The sequence below is a fragment of the Dendropsophus ebraccatus genome, chromosome 1 (genome assembly GCF_027789765.1).
Source record: "Dendropsophus ebraccatus isolate aDenEbr1 chromosome 1, aDenEbr1.pat, whole genome shotgun sequence".
NCBI lineage: Eukaryota > Metazoa > Chordata > Amphibia > Anura > Hylidae > Dendropsophus > Dendropsophus ebraccatus.
In genome coordinates this window covers 11,316,306-11,335,663 of record NC_091454.1, presented here as the reverse complement: position 1 = coordinate 11,335,663, position 19,358 = coordinate 11,316,306, and the positions used below count along the sequence as shown (strand labels likewise).

The window sequence follows — 19,358 nt, the reverse complement described above, 5'->3', positions numbered from 1 at the left end:
TATGCCCCAGGCCAGGGCAGGACTCCCAGGGGCAGGGTGAGGATATGCCCCAGACCAGGGCAGGACTCCCAGGGGCAGGGTGAGGATATGCCCCAGACCAGGGCAGGACTCCCAGGGGCAGGGTGAGGATATGCCCCAGGCCAGGGCAGGACTCCCAGGGGCAGGGTGAGGATATGCCCCAGACCAGGGCAGGACTCCCAGGGGCAGGGTGAGGATATGCCCCAGACCAGGGCAGGACTCCCAGGGGCAGGGTGAGGATATGCCCCAGACCAGGGCAGGACTCCCAGGGGCAGGGTGAGGATATGCCCCAGGCCATGGCAGACCCCTGAGGCTGAGGGCCCCTGTGCTGCCCCTCCCCCTCCCCCGCTCCCAGCAGACACATCCCGCCGGCACCAACAGGCGGAGACAGCAGCGACTCACAACTAGTTTGGCTCCCGGGGACGAGCACAGATCCCGGAGAAATCCCGACAAATCCCGACAGAGAGGAGAGAAGCAGCGGCAGCAAAGTGCACGGAGGGCGCCGGGGCTGAGCTCAGGATCCTACCGGGCCGGGGAACCGGGAGAGAGACCGGAGGACCGGAGCCGGGAGAGAGACCGGAGGACCGGAGCCGGGAGAGAGGAGGACCGGAGCCGGGAGAGAGGAGAAACCGGAGCCGGGAGACCGGAGGACCGGAGCCGGGAGAGAGGAGAGACCGGAGCCGGGAGAGAGAGGAGACCGGAGCCGGGAGAGAGAGGAGACCGGGGGACCGGAGAGGTGTTAAAGTAAGTGGCTGCCCCCCCCCCCCCCCCCCCCGCTTCAGCACCAGAGACAGAGCAACAGGCCGCTCAGCACTAACACAGCTCTGCTATTCTACCACACAGACCCTCAGCACTAACACAGCTCTGCTATTCTACCACACAGACCCTCAGCACTAACACAGCTCTGCTATTCTACCACACAGACCCTCAGCACTAACACAGCTCTGCTATTCTACCACACAGACCCTCAGCACTGATACAGCTCTGCTATTCTACCTCACAGATCCTCAGCACTAACACAGCTCTGCTATCCCACCCCATAGACCCTCAACACTGATACAGCTCTGCTATCTCACCACAGACCCTCAGTACTGATACAGCTCTGCTATTCTACCACACAGACCCTCAGTACTGATACAGCTCTGCTATTCTACCACACAGACACTCAGCACTGATACAGCTCTGCTATTCTACAACACAGACCCTCAGTACTGATACAGCTCTGCTATCCCACCACACAGACCCTCAGCACTGATACAGCTCTGCTCTTCTACCTCACAGACCCTCAGCACTGACACTGCTCTGCTATTCCACCGAACAGACCCTCAGCACTGACACAGCTCTGCTATCCCAGCACACAGACCCTCAGCACTGACACAGCTCTGCTATTCCACCACAGACCCTCAGCACTGACACAGCTCTGCTATCCCAGCACACAGACCCTCAGCACTGATACAGCTCTGCTATTCTACCACACAGACCCTTAGCACTGATAGAGCAATGCTATCCCAGCACACAGACCCTCAGCACTGACACAGCTCTGCTATTCCACCACAGACCCTCAGCACTGACACAGCTCTGCTATCCCAGCACACAGACCCTCAGCACTGATACAGCTCTGCTATTCTACCACACAGACCCTTAGCACTGATAGAGCAATGCTATCCTAGCACACAGACCCTCAGCACTGACACAGCTCTGCTATTCCACCACAGACCCTCAGCACTGACACAGCTCTGCTATCCCAGCACACAGACCCTCAGCACTGACACAGCTCTGCTATCCTACCACACAGACCCTCAGCACTGACACAGCTCTGCTATCCCACCACACAGACCCTCAGCACTGATACAGCTCTGCTATCCCACCACAGACCCTCAGCACTGATACAGCTCTGCTATTCCACCACAGACCCTCAACACTGATACAGCTCTGCTATCCCACCACACAGGCCCTCAGCACTGACACAGCTCTGCTATCCCACCACAGACCCTCAGCACTGATACAGCTCTGCTATTCCACCACAGACCCTCAGCATTGATACAGCTCTGCTATTCTACCTCACAGACCCTCAGCACTGATACAGCTCTGCTATCCCACCCCTGTGGACCACAGACATTGTGAACTCTCTGCTACTCCATCCCAAAGACTCTGCGCAGTAGTGTCCCTCTGCTCCTCCATACAACAGACCATGTTTACAAACACCTCTCTGCTATGCCAACATATAGATCCATCAGCTCTCTGCTGTCCCACCCTGCAGCCCCCCCTGCACTCACACCTCTCCACTATTCTAATAGGGGTGACATCATAGATAGAACTGGATTGGTGGAGCCCACTGATACATGATGTCACCTCTAATAGGAGGAGGGACCCGGCTCGTGGGTTGAGGTTGGAGTTCTTCCTTACTGCGCTCTATGAGGGGCCGTATGTAATAGATACAGCTATAACCCCCCTGTTACCACTACACACCAGGGCCCTGGAGGTAAAGGAGTGGAAGGAGACGCTTAAAGGGATTTGTCTTAGAGAACATCCACTTACCATGTGATTCTGTATATAATTATACATGTACAGCTGGTATAACCTGGGTATATACTGTATATAATTATATATGTACAGCTGGTATAACCTGGGTATATACTGTATATATTTATATATGTACAGCTGGTATAACCTGGGTATATACTGTATAAAATTATATATGTACAGCTGGTATAACCTGGGTATATCCTGTATATAGTTATATATGTACAGCTGGTATAACCTGGGTATATCCTGTATATAGTTATATATGTACAGATGGTATAACCTGGGGATCTTCTGTATATAGTAATATATGTACAGATGGTATAACCTGGGGATCTTCTGTATATAATTATATATGTACAGCTGGTATAACCTGGGTATATACTGTATATAATTATATATGTACAGCTGGTATAACCTGGGGAACTCCTGTATATAGTAATATATGTACAGATGGTATAACCTGGGGATCTTCTGTATATAATTATATATGTACAGCTGGTATAACCTGGGTATATACTGTATATAATTATATATGTACAGCTGGTATATCCTGGGTATCTCCTGTATATAATTATATATGTACAGCTGGTATATCCTGGGTATCTCCTGTATATAATTATATATGTATAGCTGGTATAACCTGGGTATATACTGTATATAATTATATATGTACAGCTGGTATAACCTGGGGATCTCCTGTATATAATTATATATGTACAGCTGGTATAACCTGGGTATATACTGTATATAATTATATATGTACAGCTGGTATAACCTGGGTATATACTGTATATAATTATATATGTACAGCTGGTATAACCTGGGTATCTCCTGTATATAATTATATATGTACAGCCGGTATAACCTGGGTATATACTGTATATAATTATATATGTACAGCTGGTAAAACCTGGGTATATACTGTATATAATTATATATGTACAGCTGGTATAACCTGGGGATCTCCTGTATATAATTATTTATGTACAGCCGCTATAACCTGGGTATATACTGTATATAATTATATATGTACAGCTGGTATAACCTGGGGATCTCCTGTATATAATTATATATGTACAGCTGGTATAGCCTGGGTATATACTGTATATAATTATATATGTACAGCTGGTATAACCTGGGTATCTCCTGTATATTATTATATATGTACAGCTGGTATAACCTGGGTATATACTGTATATAATTATATATGTACAGCTGGTATAACCTGGGGATATACTGTATATAATTACATATGTACAGCTGGTATAACCTTGGTATTTCCTGTATATAATTATATATGTACAGCCGGTATAACCAGGGGATCTCCTGTATATAATTATATATGTACAGCTGGTATAACCTGGGTATCTCCTGTATATAATTATATATGTACAGCTGGTATAACCTGGGGATATACTGTATATAATTATATACATATAGTGCTGGCATAACCTGGGCATCTCCTGTATATAATTATATATGTACAGCTGGTATAACCTGGGTATCTCCTGTATATAATTATATATGTACAGCTGGTATAACCTTGGTATCTCCTGTATATAATTATATATAGTGCTGGTATATCCTGGGTATCTCCTGTATATAATTATATATGTACAGCTGGCATAACCTGGGTATCTCCTGTATATAATTATATATGTACAGCTGGTATATCCTGGGTATCTCCTGTATATAATTATATATGTACAGCTGGTATAACCTGGGTATATACTGTATATAATTATATATGTACAGCTGGTATAACCTGGGGATCTCCTGTATATGATTATATATGTACAGCTGGTATAACCTGGGTATCTCCTGTATATAATTATATATAGTGCTGGTATAACCTGGGTATATCCTGTATATAATTATATACATATAGTGCTGGTATAACCTGGGCACTGTCTGGGATATCAGAATAGCCTCTGATCCCTGTGTTCCCTGACATGACTGTGATAATCTGTGAGGAGACTGAATGGTTAAGTGAAGATTTCCTCCTGTGTGAGCGCTGATCCTGCGCTCTCGTCTGGACAGTCTGTTCACGCTTTAATAGGATTGTGATTATATTAATAGTCGTCTTGTACTCGTGTTCTCCTGACCAGCTGGACGCATGAGCTTAGAGCCTCTGACCTCCGCCGCGGTGCTGTCACTTGGCAGCCACCTTGTACCAGTTGTCTCCTGTCTCCTCCCTGTCTGGGCACCTGTGCCCTGTATGATGACCCCGCAGCTTCCTAACCATCACTCCGAGCTGTCAGTGCCAGGATGGAAGGGGAAGCCATGATGGGAAGGTCTTATGCTGTTATATCAGTTGTGTTTGGTTCTGGGCCCAGCCCTGAGTCCTGCCAGCTAGAGCTGAGTTATATCAGGACCAGGTGTGGCAGCACCCAGAGATAGAGGTGACCCGGCGATAGAGGTGACCCAGAGATAAAGGTGACCCGGCGATAGAGGTGACCCGGCGATAGAGGTGACCCGGAGATAGAGGTGACCCGGCGATAGAGGTGACCCGGCGATAGAGGTGACCCAGAGATAGAGGTGACCCAGCGATAGAGGTGACCCAGAGATAGAGGTGACCCAGAGATAGAGGTGACTCGGCGATAGAGGTGACCCGGCGATAGAGGTGACCCAGAGATAGAGGTGACCCGGCGATAGAGGTGACCCGGCGATAGAGGTGACCCGGCGATAGAGGTGACCCGGCGATAGAGGTGACCCGGCGATAGAGGTGACCCGGCGATAGAGGTGACCCAGAGATAGAGGTGACCCAGAGATAGAGGTGACCCAGAGATAGAGGTGACCCAGAGATAGAGGTGACCCAGAGATAGAGGTGACCCAGAGATCGAGGTGACAGGGCGATAGAGGTGACTCAGAGATAGAGGTGACAGGGCGATAGAGGTGACCCAGAGATAGAGATGACCCAGAGATAGAGGTGACCCAGAGATAGAGGTGACCCAGAGATAGAGGTGACCCAGAGATAGAGGTGACCCACAGGTAGAGGTGACCCAGAGATAGAGATGACCCAGAGATAGAGGTGACCCAGAGATAGAGGTGACCCAGAGATAGAGGTGACCCAGAGATAGAGGTGACCCAGAGATAGAGGTGACCCAGAGATAGAGGTGACCCAGAGATAGAGATGACCCAGAGATAGAGGTGACCCAGAGATAGAGGTAACCAGGAGATAGAGGTGACCCACAGATAGAGGTGACCCACAGGTAGAGGTGACCCAGAGATTGAGGTGACCCACAGGTAGAGGTGACCCAGAGATAGAGGTGACCCAGAGATAGAGGTGACGTAGAGATAGAGATGACCCAGAGATAGAGGTGACCCAGAGATAGAGGTGACCCAGAGATAGAGGTGACCCACAGATAGAGGTGACCCAGAGATAGAGGTGACCCAGAGATAGAGGTGACCCAGAGATAGAGGTGACCCAGAGATAGAGGTGACCCAGAGATAGAGGTGACCCGGCGATAGAGGTGACCCACAGATAGAGGTGACCCAGAGATAGAGGTGACCCAGAGATAGAGGTGACCCAGAGATAGAGGTGACCCACAGATAGAGGTGACCCAGAGATAGAGGTGACCCACAGATAGAGGTGACCCACAGATAGAGATGACCCACAGGTAGAGATGACCACTTCTGTCCATGTAGGATTTTGTGTCGGATTTAGAGTCTGAATTAACTTTGGGGTCTGATCTGGAGCCTGAGTTCCTCATGGGGGTCTAGCCTGGACTCTGATTTATTGTTTGTCTCAGCCTATCCTGTCACATGATCTGGGATCTGAAAACATTTTAGGGTCTGATCCAGGATATAAATTCATTTTTAGGTCTGAATTATTTGTGGGGGTCTGATCTTGATTTTGAATTTAGTTTGGGGTCAGATCTGGGGGCTGAATTATGTTTTGGGTTCAATTCTAGTAGTTTAATTAATTCTAGAGTCTAATCTATTGTATGAATTAATTGTGGGGTCTGATCTGGGTTTTCGGTATTATCTAGGATCTGAATTAAGCTTTGGGTCTGATCCGGGGTCGGAATTCATTTTGGGGTCTGATCTGAGGCCTACGTTTATTTGGGGGCTTTATCTAGTGTCTGAATTAATTTTGCTGTGTGATCTGGGGTCTGAAATAATTTTAATGATTTAGAAAGTTACCGAATTTGAAAGCTTCCAGACTCATGAGCTGCAAACACGTCCCAGAATATTGGATTTTATGGATTATTGGATTAGAGAAATTTCACCACCATAACTGACTAGGTGAGAAAGCGGGATATGTCGCTGCATTCCCATTGACCCCAGTGCCCCCTCTCACAATGTATAGAAGAGGGGGCACATACTTTTGGTCAGATAGCTGCAGTCATTGTCTTGTCGTTCGGGCGGCTGGGTTCTCCAGAGCTCATTTCCTTTCCACACTCCCCGAACGCCTCCATTCCTCCCGTGATGAATGAGCCTCATTCAGTCCCTCTGTTGGGGGCCGGGGAAGAGGTTTACTCTGAACCTGCTCCCATTTTTGTGGCTCTGTTGTGTGTTGTCCTTGGAGACGGGAAGGGAGGATGAATTTAGAGTAAAGCTACAGAGATTCTGTCCTATCCATGAGAACCGGAGGGTTTTATATCCGGATCTATGAATCCATATTGACCCCTTTCCTGCCCCGTTGTTTGCACTTGGTACACAAAGCCTATAGGGTTCCATGGCTGAGAAACTCCATCCAATAACCATCCTATATGCCCCTCAGCTTCCCATTTATTCTACCCTGAGGTGCTGTCGGTAGTCACCCAATATCATTATAATTGGACATAATTGGATGGGTTCAAGCTAAGACTGTCCAGTCCGAACAGGTTCCAATATGGCGTCTTCCATTGGTATCTCCATCTTGGTTCTGGCTTTATGGTGGAATGAGATGGACCCTAAAGGGTATGGTATGGGCTGTTACCAACCACTACTACTTCAGTAAAGTTTATCTTATTCTTACTTTATTGGCATAGGTAATAGGGTCCATCATAAATAGTGCCCCACTGAGTCTCTATGGACCATCCAGCACTTGGGGCTCATCTGATGCAAATCTATAATAACTCAGGTGTAACTGGGTCTTTGGGATCCTTTAGGACCTAGGTGTGAATGCTACCTCTGTGCCCACTATGGCTGAACACAGGTATGGATGCTCTGGAGCATCCTTTGACAGAATGTCAACCAACTGTTGTGGTTACAGCCATGACCCACCCATGAGCATAGAGGAGCACTGTATCCCTTCCGTCAGGGCATGGATGCACTCGTGGGCCTGGCGTTTATTCTCCTCACTTACCTCTTCAGACTCCATGCCTCCTATGGAGCGCATGCCTGTCGGCTCTCTAAAATTTAAAGGTCCAGCTCATCGGTAATTGGTTATTGCTCGCCATTGACCCTATACATTTCCTGCCTCTGGAAATACCCCACCTCTTTGTCCCTGCTTTTTGACTCAGTTTGCCTACCACCTGCCCTTCTTGCCCATTTTGGACTAGGAGTTTGCCCTACGATTCTGTACTACACTACACCTTGGCCGCCTCCGTAGACTCCATTACTTGGTGTGGCTTACACCATTTCTTACCGACTATGAGTTCATCTTACGATTCTGTACAACGTCTCCAGAAGGCCACCAAGGGTAACCACCTGGTGAAGACCATCGGCCCCTTAGACTCCGTTACTTGGTGTGGCTTACACCACTTTTTGCCAGTCTTTGACTACAAGTTCATCTTACAATTCTGTACAATGTTATACCTAGGCCGTCTCCAGAAGGACACCAACAGTAACCACCCGGTGAAGACCAGCGGACTCTGCTCCCTAGTGCAGCTTACACCACTTCTTGCCATGGCCCAGTGGATCCACCACCTCAGGTCCTTGCAGCATTATTATAGCAACTATTGATGGATTATAATGGGGGAAATGGCCAATTTCCCAGAAATCCCTTGTCCTGCAGCCCTCTATTACATGTCCAGACAGTCCTGGTGGGTATGGAGTCTGGAAGGAACAGGTCAGCACCGAGAATTGAGGAAGTTTCTAGCACTTGTGACTATTTCCCATTCGGGACAGTAAATTCCATTTGATAGAAGTGCAGACGTGTCTGGTTGCGGTGATTGACAGCAGCGATTACAGTACGCTGGATGCTATAAAATAGTCCCCGCGATGCAGTCCCGGCGCTGAGATTCTCTGTCGTAAATCACCGGTATACATCATGCCCGCGTCTTCTGCTTCCTGCTGGAAGTGACAAGTTCCCTGTTGTGAGTACAATGCAAGAAAGTAGATGTCAGCGACGCGAACACTGATCTAGTGGAACCTGGCAGGCGATTAACGCAGCAGACGGAGCAGGTCGAGAGAGGTAGAGAGATGGTCGGGAGCCAGGATAGTCGGCAGGAACAGATGGCAAGCTCTGGATACAGAGGCCTCCAATCTGTGCCTGTAAAAGACACCGCTAATAGGGGATACAGATCCCAGATAATGGGCCGGATGATGACTGTCTAAGTGGATGTCCGCAGCCGCCCTGGAAGCCCCATACGGGATGCTGAGAGGTGTGGATGACAGCCATACCCTGTAACACTAATGGAGAGACGGCCTTGTTTTACATTGATCATAATGAATGAGACATGAGCCGGAATTGTCCTGGGGGTTAGTAATGGGCATCTTGGTGGTCCTGCTGCTGGGACCCCCACCAATGACAAAAACGGAAGAAAACCTGCAATATTCAGAAACCCCATAGTAAATGAATAGAAGACGTATGGTGCACTCTATTCACTTGTGGTGATTTGTGGGGGTCCGGGTTGTTATTACCTGTGCTCTGAGGGTAACTTTACTGGTTAGGAAGAACTTGTTAGGCCCCCAGACCAGACCCATAGTCAATGAAGACCATAGACCAGACCCATAGTCAGTGCAGACTCCAGACCAGACCCATAGTCAGTGCAGACTCCAGACCAGACCCATAGTCAGTGCAGACTCCAGACCAGACCCATAGTCAGTGCAGACTCCAGATCAGACCCATAGTCAGTGCAGACTCCAGACCAGACCCATAGTCAGTGCAGACTCCAGACCAGACCCATAGTCAGTGCAGACTCCAGACCAGACCCATAGTCAGTGCAGACTCCAGACCAGACCCATAGTCAGTGCAGACTCCAGACCAGACCCATAGTCAGTGCAGACTCCAGACCAGACCCATAGTCAGTGCAGACTCCAGACCAGACCCATAGTCAGTGCAGACTCCAGACCAGACCCATAGTCAGTGCAGACTCCAGACCAGACCCATAGTCAGTGCAGACTCCAGACCAGACCCATAGTCAGTGCAGACTCCAGACCAGACCCATAGTCAGTGCAGACTCCAGACCAGACCCATAGTCAGTGCAGACTCCAGACCAGACCCATAGTCAGTGCAGACTCCAGACCAGACCCATAGTCAGTGCAGACTCCAGACCAGACTCATAGTCAGTGCAGATTCCAGACCTGACTCATAGTCAGTGCAGACTCCAGACCAGACCCATAGTCAAGACTCCAGACCAGACCCATAGTCAAGACTCCAGACCAGACCCATAGAGCCCTATTACACTAAACGATTACCGGCTGCACTTGGCTGCTCCGAATGATAATCGTTTTAAGTAATAGCTTATGTTGAAAGGCAATCAGCTGAATGTTTGTCAGTGGGAGCGGCGGGGGAGTGAGGGCATCAGTGCACAGCCGGGACTGGAAGATCTGACAGCAGGGGAGCAAGGGCATCAGTGCACAGCCAGGAACGGAAGATCAGACAGCGGGAGCGGCGGGGGAGCAAGGGCATCAGTGCACAGCCAGGAACGGAAGATCAGACAGCGGGAGCGGCGGGGGAGCAAGGGCATCAGTGCACAGCCAGGAACGGAAGATCAGACAGCGGGAGCGGCGGGGGAGTGAAGGCATCAGTGCACAGCCAGGACTGGAAGATCAGACAGTGGGAGCGGCGGGGGAGCAAGGACATCAGTGCACAGCCAGGAACGGAAGATGAGACAGCGGGAGCGGCGGGGGAGCGAAGGCATCAGTGCACAGCCAGGACTGGAAGATCAGATAGCGGGAGCAGCGGGGGAGCAAGGACATCAGTGCACAGCCAGGACTGGAAGATCAGACAGCGGGAGCGGCGGGGGAGCGAGGGCATCAGTGCACAGCCAGGAGCGGAAAATCAGACAGCAGGAGAGGTGGGGGAGCAAGGACATCAGTGCACAGCCAGGACCATAATATCAGACAGCGGGAGCAGCGGGAGAGCAATGACATCAGTGCACAGGCAGGACTGGAATATCAGACAGTGGGAGAGGGGGGAAACGAGGGCAGTATGTTTTTGGACATATTGTTTTTCTGTACAGTAAGGCGGAAAAGTTTTCCGAAGACTGAATAGCCCAGGCCTAATATCATGGGATGACAGGTCACGTGATCTGTGATGAGCGTGTGCACCTTTGTTTGCAAATGCTGAATCCCCAGGAGGGAGCAGTGAAGTGACAGCAGCGATTATCACAATGTTTACCTGCAGTGGAGTCATTACCGGAGAACGCCAGCGACAATGTAACCGTATAATTATAGGGAGGAAACTGATGATAAACATCTTATTACGGGGAGGCGCGCGACTACCTCGCGGCTCAGCTCTGCGGATTGACAGAGCTGTCATAGGAAGCGCACAGCCAGCAAACATGGGGCAACGTGTATCGATATCCGCCCATATTTTACCCTATAGAATCGGGGTCCATGGGGCCTAATCTAATATTTCAACCCATGGTGGGGATTTATCAAACATGGCGTAAAGTGAAACGGGCTCAGTTGCCCCTAGCAACCAGATTCCACCTTTCATTTTCCAAAGAGTCTGTGAGGAATGAAAGGTGGAATCTGATTGGTTGCTAGGGGCAACTGGGCCTGTTTCACTTTACACCATGTTTGATAAATCTCCCCTATAGTTTCTATCTGTCTGTTGAAATAATCTTTATTGGAGGAACCGAGTACACATAAGGATTGATTGCCAAGACTTCTACAGACTGATAGGCGTACGCCTTGCCATTGACTTCTATACCCTGATCCTGGAAGTAAGGGTTTAGTGGCGTATTCGGGATCAGGGTGTAGAAGTCAATAGCAAGGCATACACCTATCAGTCTATGGGACTGACATGTCTTGCAAATCTTATATGTTATGGTAACTTTGCTCTATCCGGGTCAGTTCCTCTTGTAGCCTAGGATACTGCCCTGCACTTTTTAGAGATGTTCTCTGCAAGGGCTGGATTATTCCCCGACTTGTCCTCCTTGTAGTATCTAGCACTGCATCTTGGTTGTGGTAGTGAGGAAACTGATCAGCTTAAGCTGCATCTGCACTCTTGTCCCTGACAGGGGTCCTGGCAGAGCTAGGCCCCAGTTTGACTACAGCAAGGACTTTCTCGTCTTGCTTGTGACTGACTAAACTAACTTCCACTTCCTCCCACCAGTGCAAAACTCGTCCTACAGGGGTCTAAGGGATCTTCCCTGGGATTGGTGGGGAGGTGTGTGGGCAGGAATGAGTGGATAGAGATATGCTTTCAGGACATTATAAGCCCCGCCCCTTTGGGGCTTATTTGCATAAGAACATCTCTGAAGTGTATATATTCGAGTCATATAGTCAGTAAGCGTCTTGAAAAGGTGCAAAGGGGGGACCGAAAAGGTGCAACACCATATTCTGCTCTCTGATTGGTAAAAGGGGGGAGGACAAGAAGAAAAGTCACTTCTGTGGGTTGAATAGGCGGCTTCTACGGCTGCTCCCCCTCCCCCCATCTCCTATATAGAGGCCCAGATGTACTATCTATGCAGTGTCCTGACTAAGGTGTAGAACAATAGTCAGAAATAGTCTTGTCCTGTAGTAGTCGGGGGTATCCGTACATAGTCAGACGCCCCATTTAAAGGGCTCTGTGCCGGTAAGAAGTAGTAAGGCCATAGATTATAATGGGGAATTTCTATATAGGATCATGGATGAGCGGCCGGATTTCGGCTGGGATGTTTCCATATTAATCTCTGCCAGTCCCCGGGTGTGTGCCCTCCTTCTGGATTTCTCGGGGGGCTCGCTCTTCTTTCTATTAGACTTGTTGTTGTTGAATCATTAATTTGTTTGGGGCTCATTAAAAATCAGCTGTGACCCCAGGCGGAGAGGAGGCGCTAGCGGGCCCATCCAGGGAGAGGCTCTAAAAATAGGAGCCGGTGCTGGAGAGAGCAAAGAAACAAGAGTCCTGGGGGAAGAGGAAGCACCAAGCAAGATGGCACCGAGCCGACCCCAGGGAGAGAGCAGGGAGACGGCTCATCACCAGCCCTGCCGGGGACCAGACTCACTGTATATACTGTATATAGAGAGATCACCATGTACCAGAGGCCTGATGTGTCTGCTATCTATCTATCTATCTATCTATCTATCTATCTATCTATCTCCTATCTATCTATCTATCTATCTATCTATCTCCTATCTATCTATCTATCTATCTATCTATCTATCTATCTATCTATCTATCTATCTCCTATCTATCTATCATCTATCTATCTATCTATCTATCTATCTATCTATCTATCTCCTATCTATCTATCTATCTCCTATCTATCTATCTATCTATCTATCTATCTATCTCCTATCTATCTATCTATCTATCTATCTATCTATCTATCTATCTATCTATCTATCTATCTATCTCCTATCTATCTATCTATCTATCTATCTATCTATCTATCTCCTATCTATCTATCTATTATCTATCTATCTATCTATCTATCTATCTATCTCCTATCTATCTATCTATTATCTATCTATCTATCTATCTATCTATCTCCTATCTATCTATCTATCTCCTATCTATCTATCTATCTATCTCCTATCTATCTATCTATCTATCTATCTCCTATCTATCTATCTCCTATCTATCTATCTATCTATCTATCTATCTATCTATCTCCTATCTATCTATCTATCTATCTATCTATCTATCTATCTATCTATCTCCTATCTATCTATCTATCTATCTATCTATCTCCTATCTATCTATCTATCTATCTATCTCCTATCTATCTATCTATCTCCTATCTATCTATCTATCTATCTTCTATCTATCTATCTATCTATCTATCTATCTATCTATCTATCTATCTCCTATCTATCTATCTCCTATCTATCTATCTATCTATCTATCTATCTATCTATCTATCTATCTCCTATCTATCTATCTATCTATCTATCTATCTATCTATCTCCTATCTCTCTATCTCCTATCTATCTATCTATCTATCTATCTATCTCCATCACTGTGTATAAATATTTATCAGACGCGTCACGTTCGGCGGGTTTCTCAGGCCCCGGTCGCTGTTGTATTTTCGGATGTAACTACACATAGAGAGTAATTATAGGCGCGGAGTAATGATCGGGATGCTGCTAAATGGGATGTAAAAGCTTTGGCTCCTCGCAGCGCTCATCTGCATTAATAGGTTTGTGCCAAATTTTCTCATCATGCCTTCCCGTAATTCTTCAGTCGGATATCTACCATCTTACAATCAGGGAACGTACCTGTTATCTGCCCCCCGAGACAGGAGTGAACGGCTGCCTAATGCGTAATGAAGAGACAAATCCCCCAGCCCCAAACTGCTCTGGGGAGAATGGAGTAACCTGCAAAAAAGAATTCTCTCCAGTGTTCCAGTACTTATCAGCTGCTGTATATTCTGAAGGAAGTGGTGTATTCTCTCCAGTCTGACACAGTGGTCTCTGCTGCCACCTCTGTCCATGTCAGGAACTGTCCAGAGCAGGAGAGGTTTTCTATGGGGATTTGCTGCTGCTCTGGGCAGTTCCTGACATGGACAGAGGTGGCAGCAGAGAGCACTGTGTCAGACTGGAAAGAATACACCACTTCCTGCAGGACATACAGCATCTGATAAGTATTGGAAGACTGGAGATTTTTGAATAAAACTAAATTACAAATCTGTAACTTTCTGACACCAGTTGATTTCAAAGAAAAATCTTTTCACCAGAGTGCCCCTTTAAGAGATAATGTGAATGCAAGGTAGACTGGATGCCTATAGAGGGTGTAGGACAGAGTTCCCCAATCTCATGGTGGTTGTCGTTTTGCAGCAGCTGAGGGTCCTTGGGTTAAGGAACTCAGGTGTAGAAAACAATTTTAGGTCCTTTGTCTTTACCTAAAGAAAAGGGGACTGAGGGTCGGTGCAGCACAAACCACATGTTAGGCAGGCGCCCCCTGCTCAGGATGTGGGCTGTCTGATTCTACTCCAGCTGCCAAAGGAAAGAGATATAACAGTCTCTATGTCTGTAAATTGTCCCTGCCTAGGGCTGCAGAAAGGGGCAGGCACCACTGTAGTAAGCTAGGGCTGCAAAGAGGGACAGACACTGTGGTAAGCTAGGGCTGCAGATGGCAGGCACCACTGTGGTAAGCTAGGGCTGCAGAGAGGGGCAGACACTGGTGACCGAGGGCTGCAGAGAGAGTCAGGCACTACTGTGGTGACCAAACGCTGCAGAGAGGGGCAGGCACCACTGTAGTAAGCTAGGGCTCCAAAAAGGGGCAGACACTGTGGAGACCTAGGGCTGCAGATGGCAGACACCACTGTGGTAAGCTAGGGCTGCAAAGAGGGGCAGGCACCACTGAAGTAAGATAGGGCTGCAGAGAGGGGCAGGCACCACTGTAGTAAGCTAGGGCTGCAGAGAGGGGCAGACACTGTGTGACCAAGGGCTGCAGAGAGGAGCAGGCACCACTGTAATAAGCTAGGGCTGCAGAGAGGGTTAACAGAGGGGCAGGCACCACTGTAGTAAGCTAGGGCTGCAGAGAGGGTTAACAGAGGGGCAGGCACCACTGTAGTAAGATAGGGCTGCAGAGAAGGGAAGGCACCACTGTAGTAAGATAGGGCTGCAGAGAGGGGCAGACACTGTGGTGACCTAGGGCTGCAGATGGCAGACACCACTGTGGTAAGCTAGGGCTCCAAAGAGGGTCAGGCACCACTGTGGTGACCAAAAGCTGCAGAGAGGGGCAGGCACCACTTTTGTGAGCTAGGGCTGCAGAGGGGGACAGATGCAACTGTGGTCACCAAGGGCTGCAGAAAGGGGCAGACACTACTATTGTGACCTTAGGGTGCAGAGAGCGGCAGATGCTACTGTGGTGACCTAGAGCTGCAGAGAGTGGCAGGCACCACTGTGGTGACCTAGGGCTGCAGGGGAAGGGGTGTAGACGCTACTATTGTGACCTTGAGCTGGGGGGGGGGGGGGGGGGACGACGACATTACTGTGGGGACCTAGGGCTGCAGAGAGGGGCAGACACAAGAGGCAGGAGATGCGCTAAGAAGAGTCCAGAGATGGTCATGGAGGTTATCACAGATTAAAGGAGTCTATTTTCCTAGCAGAGCACAGATCAGCAGTAGGCAGGAGAGTAGCCAGGCAGCCCAGGATTCTATATATAGGAGAGATAATCCAATAGACTAATCTGAAACGAGACGGGTCATAAGAGTAGGGTCAGGTTTAAGTTCACACAAGTACAACCAGGGTTGAGGGCAGAGATGGGGAACCTTTGGCCCTCTAGCTTTTGCAAAACTACAATTCCCATCATGCCAAAGGCTGTCCAGGCATGATGGGAATTGTAGTTTTGCAACTGCTGGAAGGCCCGTGGTCTCCATCCATTGTTTAGAAGAACACACACCTAAAAAGCACTTGGGCTGGCTGGCTGGTCATGTGGTCTTGGGCATGTGTCCCCCTTAGTCAGGAGGTGGACACACTTACTCCCCCACAGCTTTTTAGGGGAACCTTGTTGGGAATTACCCCTGCGGTTAGATATCCCCAGGATCTGTCACTGAGGTGGGGTTCATGGTGGCTGCCTGGTATTTGACCCTCACATTGACATGCTTCACCGACATGAACAATAGTTGCTTTTCTTTTTTCTTTTACTCCTAAACGTTTTCTCGTCTTGCACGCTCGATCAATAATAGAATGAAACACTCCATTGCTTTAATGTGACTCGGCAGCCGCAGATAGAATGGTCTCATCTCCCTCACGTCTCTCACCGCTTTCCACTGGACATTTGTCATGGAGAAGCCAACGTCTTGGAGAGATTCTGGTTTGGAATGTAGAGTGATAGTGCCACAAAGGATTCTGGGAATCCTCCACCTATCGTTGTCATCTCCATAGATAGGCCTTTGGACCCCAATAGGTTATAGGGCCTGAGTGGAACAGAGACCTAAGTGTACAGACCCGGAACATGTATATTGATGGGTGACCATAGACAGCTCTCCATAGCCGTCAGTATGGCCGACTCTGCGTCATTGAAGAGCACATAGTGGTATAGACATCATGCTTTATTACAGTCTGTTCTCTCTGTCTCCAGGATGCATCATCACCATGGAATATTCACGCTGGCGCTGTTGGCGTTCCTCTTGGTGCTCACGGTATTTGGGACGGATACGGTGAAGAAAGACAAGCAAGGTAATACAGTCATGTCTGATGTCATGTCTAATATATCCCCCCATATCTAATACCCATCCCATGTCTAATATCCCCCCATATCTAATACCCACCCCATGTCTAATATCCAGCCCATATCTAATATCCACCCCATGTGTAATACCCACCACATATCTAATATCCACCCCATGTCTAATATCCATCCCATATCTAATATCCACTCCATGCGTGATACTCACCCCATGTCTAATATCCATCCCATATCTAATATCCACTCCATGTGTGATACCCACCCCATATCTAATGTCCACCCCATATCTAATATCCACTCCATGTGTGATACCCACCCCATATCTAATATCCACCACATATCTAATATCCACCCCATATCTAATGTCCACCCCATATCTAATGTCCACCCCATATCTAATATCCACCCCATGTCTAATATCCACCACATATCTAATATCCACCCCATATCTAATGTCCACCCCATATCTAATGTCCACCCCATATCTAATATCCACCCCATGTCTAATATCCACCACATATCTAATATCCACCCCATGTCTAATATCAACCCCATGTGTAATACCCACCCCATATCTAATTTCCACCCCATGTCTAATATCCACCCCATATTTAATATCCACCCCATGTCTAATATCTACCCCATATTTAATATCCACCCCATATCTAATATCCACTCCATGTGTGATACCCACCCCATATCTAATATCCACCCCATATCTAATATCTACCCTATGTCTAATATCCACCCCATGTCTAATACCCACCCCATATCCAATATCCTCCCCATGCCTAATATCCTCCCCATGCCTAATATCCTCCCCATGCCTAATATCCTCCCCATGCCTAATATCCACCCCATATCTAATGTCCACCCCATATCTTATATCCACCCCATATCTAATAAACACCCCATGTCTCATATCCACTCCATGCCTTATACCCACCCTATGTCTAATATCCACCCCATATCTAACACCCACACCATTTATAATACCCACAGTGTGTCTAATATGGACACCACATCATGTCTAATACCTATACCATGTCTAATACTCGCAATGTTTAATATTTACACCATGTCTAATACCTACCCCATCCCGAAAATTCATTCTTTGCCTAATATCCACCCCATATCTAATAAGCACCTCATGTCTAATACCCACCCCATGTCTAATACCCACCCCATGTCACCATGTAGTAACTGCCATGTGTAATAACACAAGATGCTGTTAGGTTTAAAGATTGAATTGGGGTGTGGTGTCCCACTACAGGTGTTGTTTATCTCTCCTTTGCACCTTTCAAAAGAGGTCAAGTGGTGATAGAATGCACTTTGAGGTTTCACCACTAGGTGTCAGTATTTTTTGTATGTATGCTCTTATGTATTGCACAGCTGAAGTTAGGAATGGGTTACTGTTTTATGTGTTCCATGTGTTCTTGCTGACCCATAGGAGATGATGTTCTTTCTTTCTTCCTTTCTTTCCTTTCTTTCCTTTCTTTCTCTCTTTCTTTCTCTCTCTCTTTCTCTCTTTCTTTCTCACACACTCCTTTTCACCACTCACAGGGTACATTACTTAGCCCCTGTAGAAAGTAGTCACTTGGTGGGAGGAGGTGTAGCGTCAGTTCTTAACCAGATTCTCGTGGGAGAAGGACACACAGAGCAGACATCCCTGCTGTAGCCAAGCCAGGGCCTGGCTTTTGCCAGGACCCTCTTTCGGGATAAGAGTTTAGTCTAGTCTGGGTTGAGTCTAAGACACGTGTGGTCAGATGCAGCTATAGACAACCAGTTCTTTCAGTACTTATACTATATCTACTATGCAGTGGTGCTAAACACTACTAAGGGAGAAGAGTCTGGGAACATCCTAGCCCATGCCGTGAACCAGTCTAAAAAGTGCAGGGCAGTATCCTGATATGCAAGAGGAACTAGCCTGTATAGGACAAAGCTACCAAGAAGGTCTATGTGTCCTATCTCGCAGGGCAGGTAATTAGGATACCCCCGGGAGCTATGCTTCACCAAGGTAACCACGACTGGGGCTTGTATCACCCTATTAGGAACTAACCTGGATAGGACAAAGCTACCAAGAAGGTCTACGTATCCTATCTCGCGGTACAAGTAACTGTGACTCCCCCAGGAGCTTAGCTTCACCTAGGTGACCACGACTGGGGCTTGCATCACCCTAGGACGACGAGTCACTCGACACTGTAGGGCAGAAGGGGTTCAGTCTAAAGTCTATACAGAGGTACAAGAAACCTCTCACTCTAAAGTATTCTCTACAAGTTCCGGCAGAGTACATTGCTACATTGGGTTGGGACTCCCTTGACAAACTCTTCTCCTCTACGCTACTTCACTCTACTTCCAACTCTTTAAGCACCGC

General features: G+C 47.8%; 1 protein-coding gene across 1 annotated transcript in view; it reads left to right on the top strand.

The window, feature by feature from the left end:
- The first annotated feature begins 392 nt into the window (after positions 1–392).
- Positions 393–19,358, top strand: part of PTN (pleiotrophin) — a 34,535-nt gene continuing 15,569 nt past the window's right edge. The window contains exons 1-2 of the mRNA XM_069952059.1: positions 393–762; positions 16,877–16,974. Coding sequence (XP_069808160.1) covers positions 16,878–16,974 — 97 coding nt within the window. The 5' untranslated portion in view covers positions 393–762; position 16,877. The remainder of the gene's footprint in view (positions 763–16,876; positions 16,975–19,358) is intronic.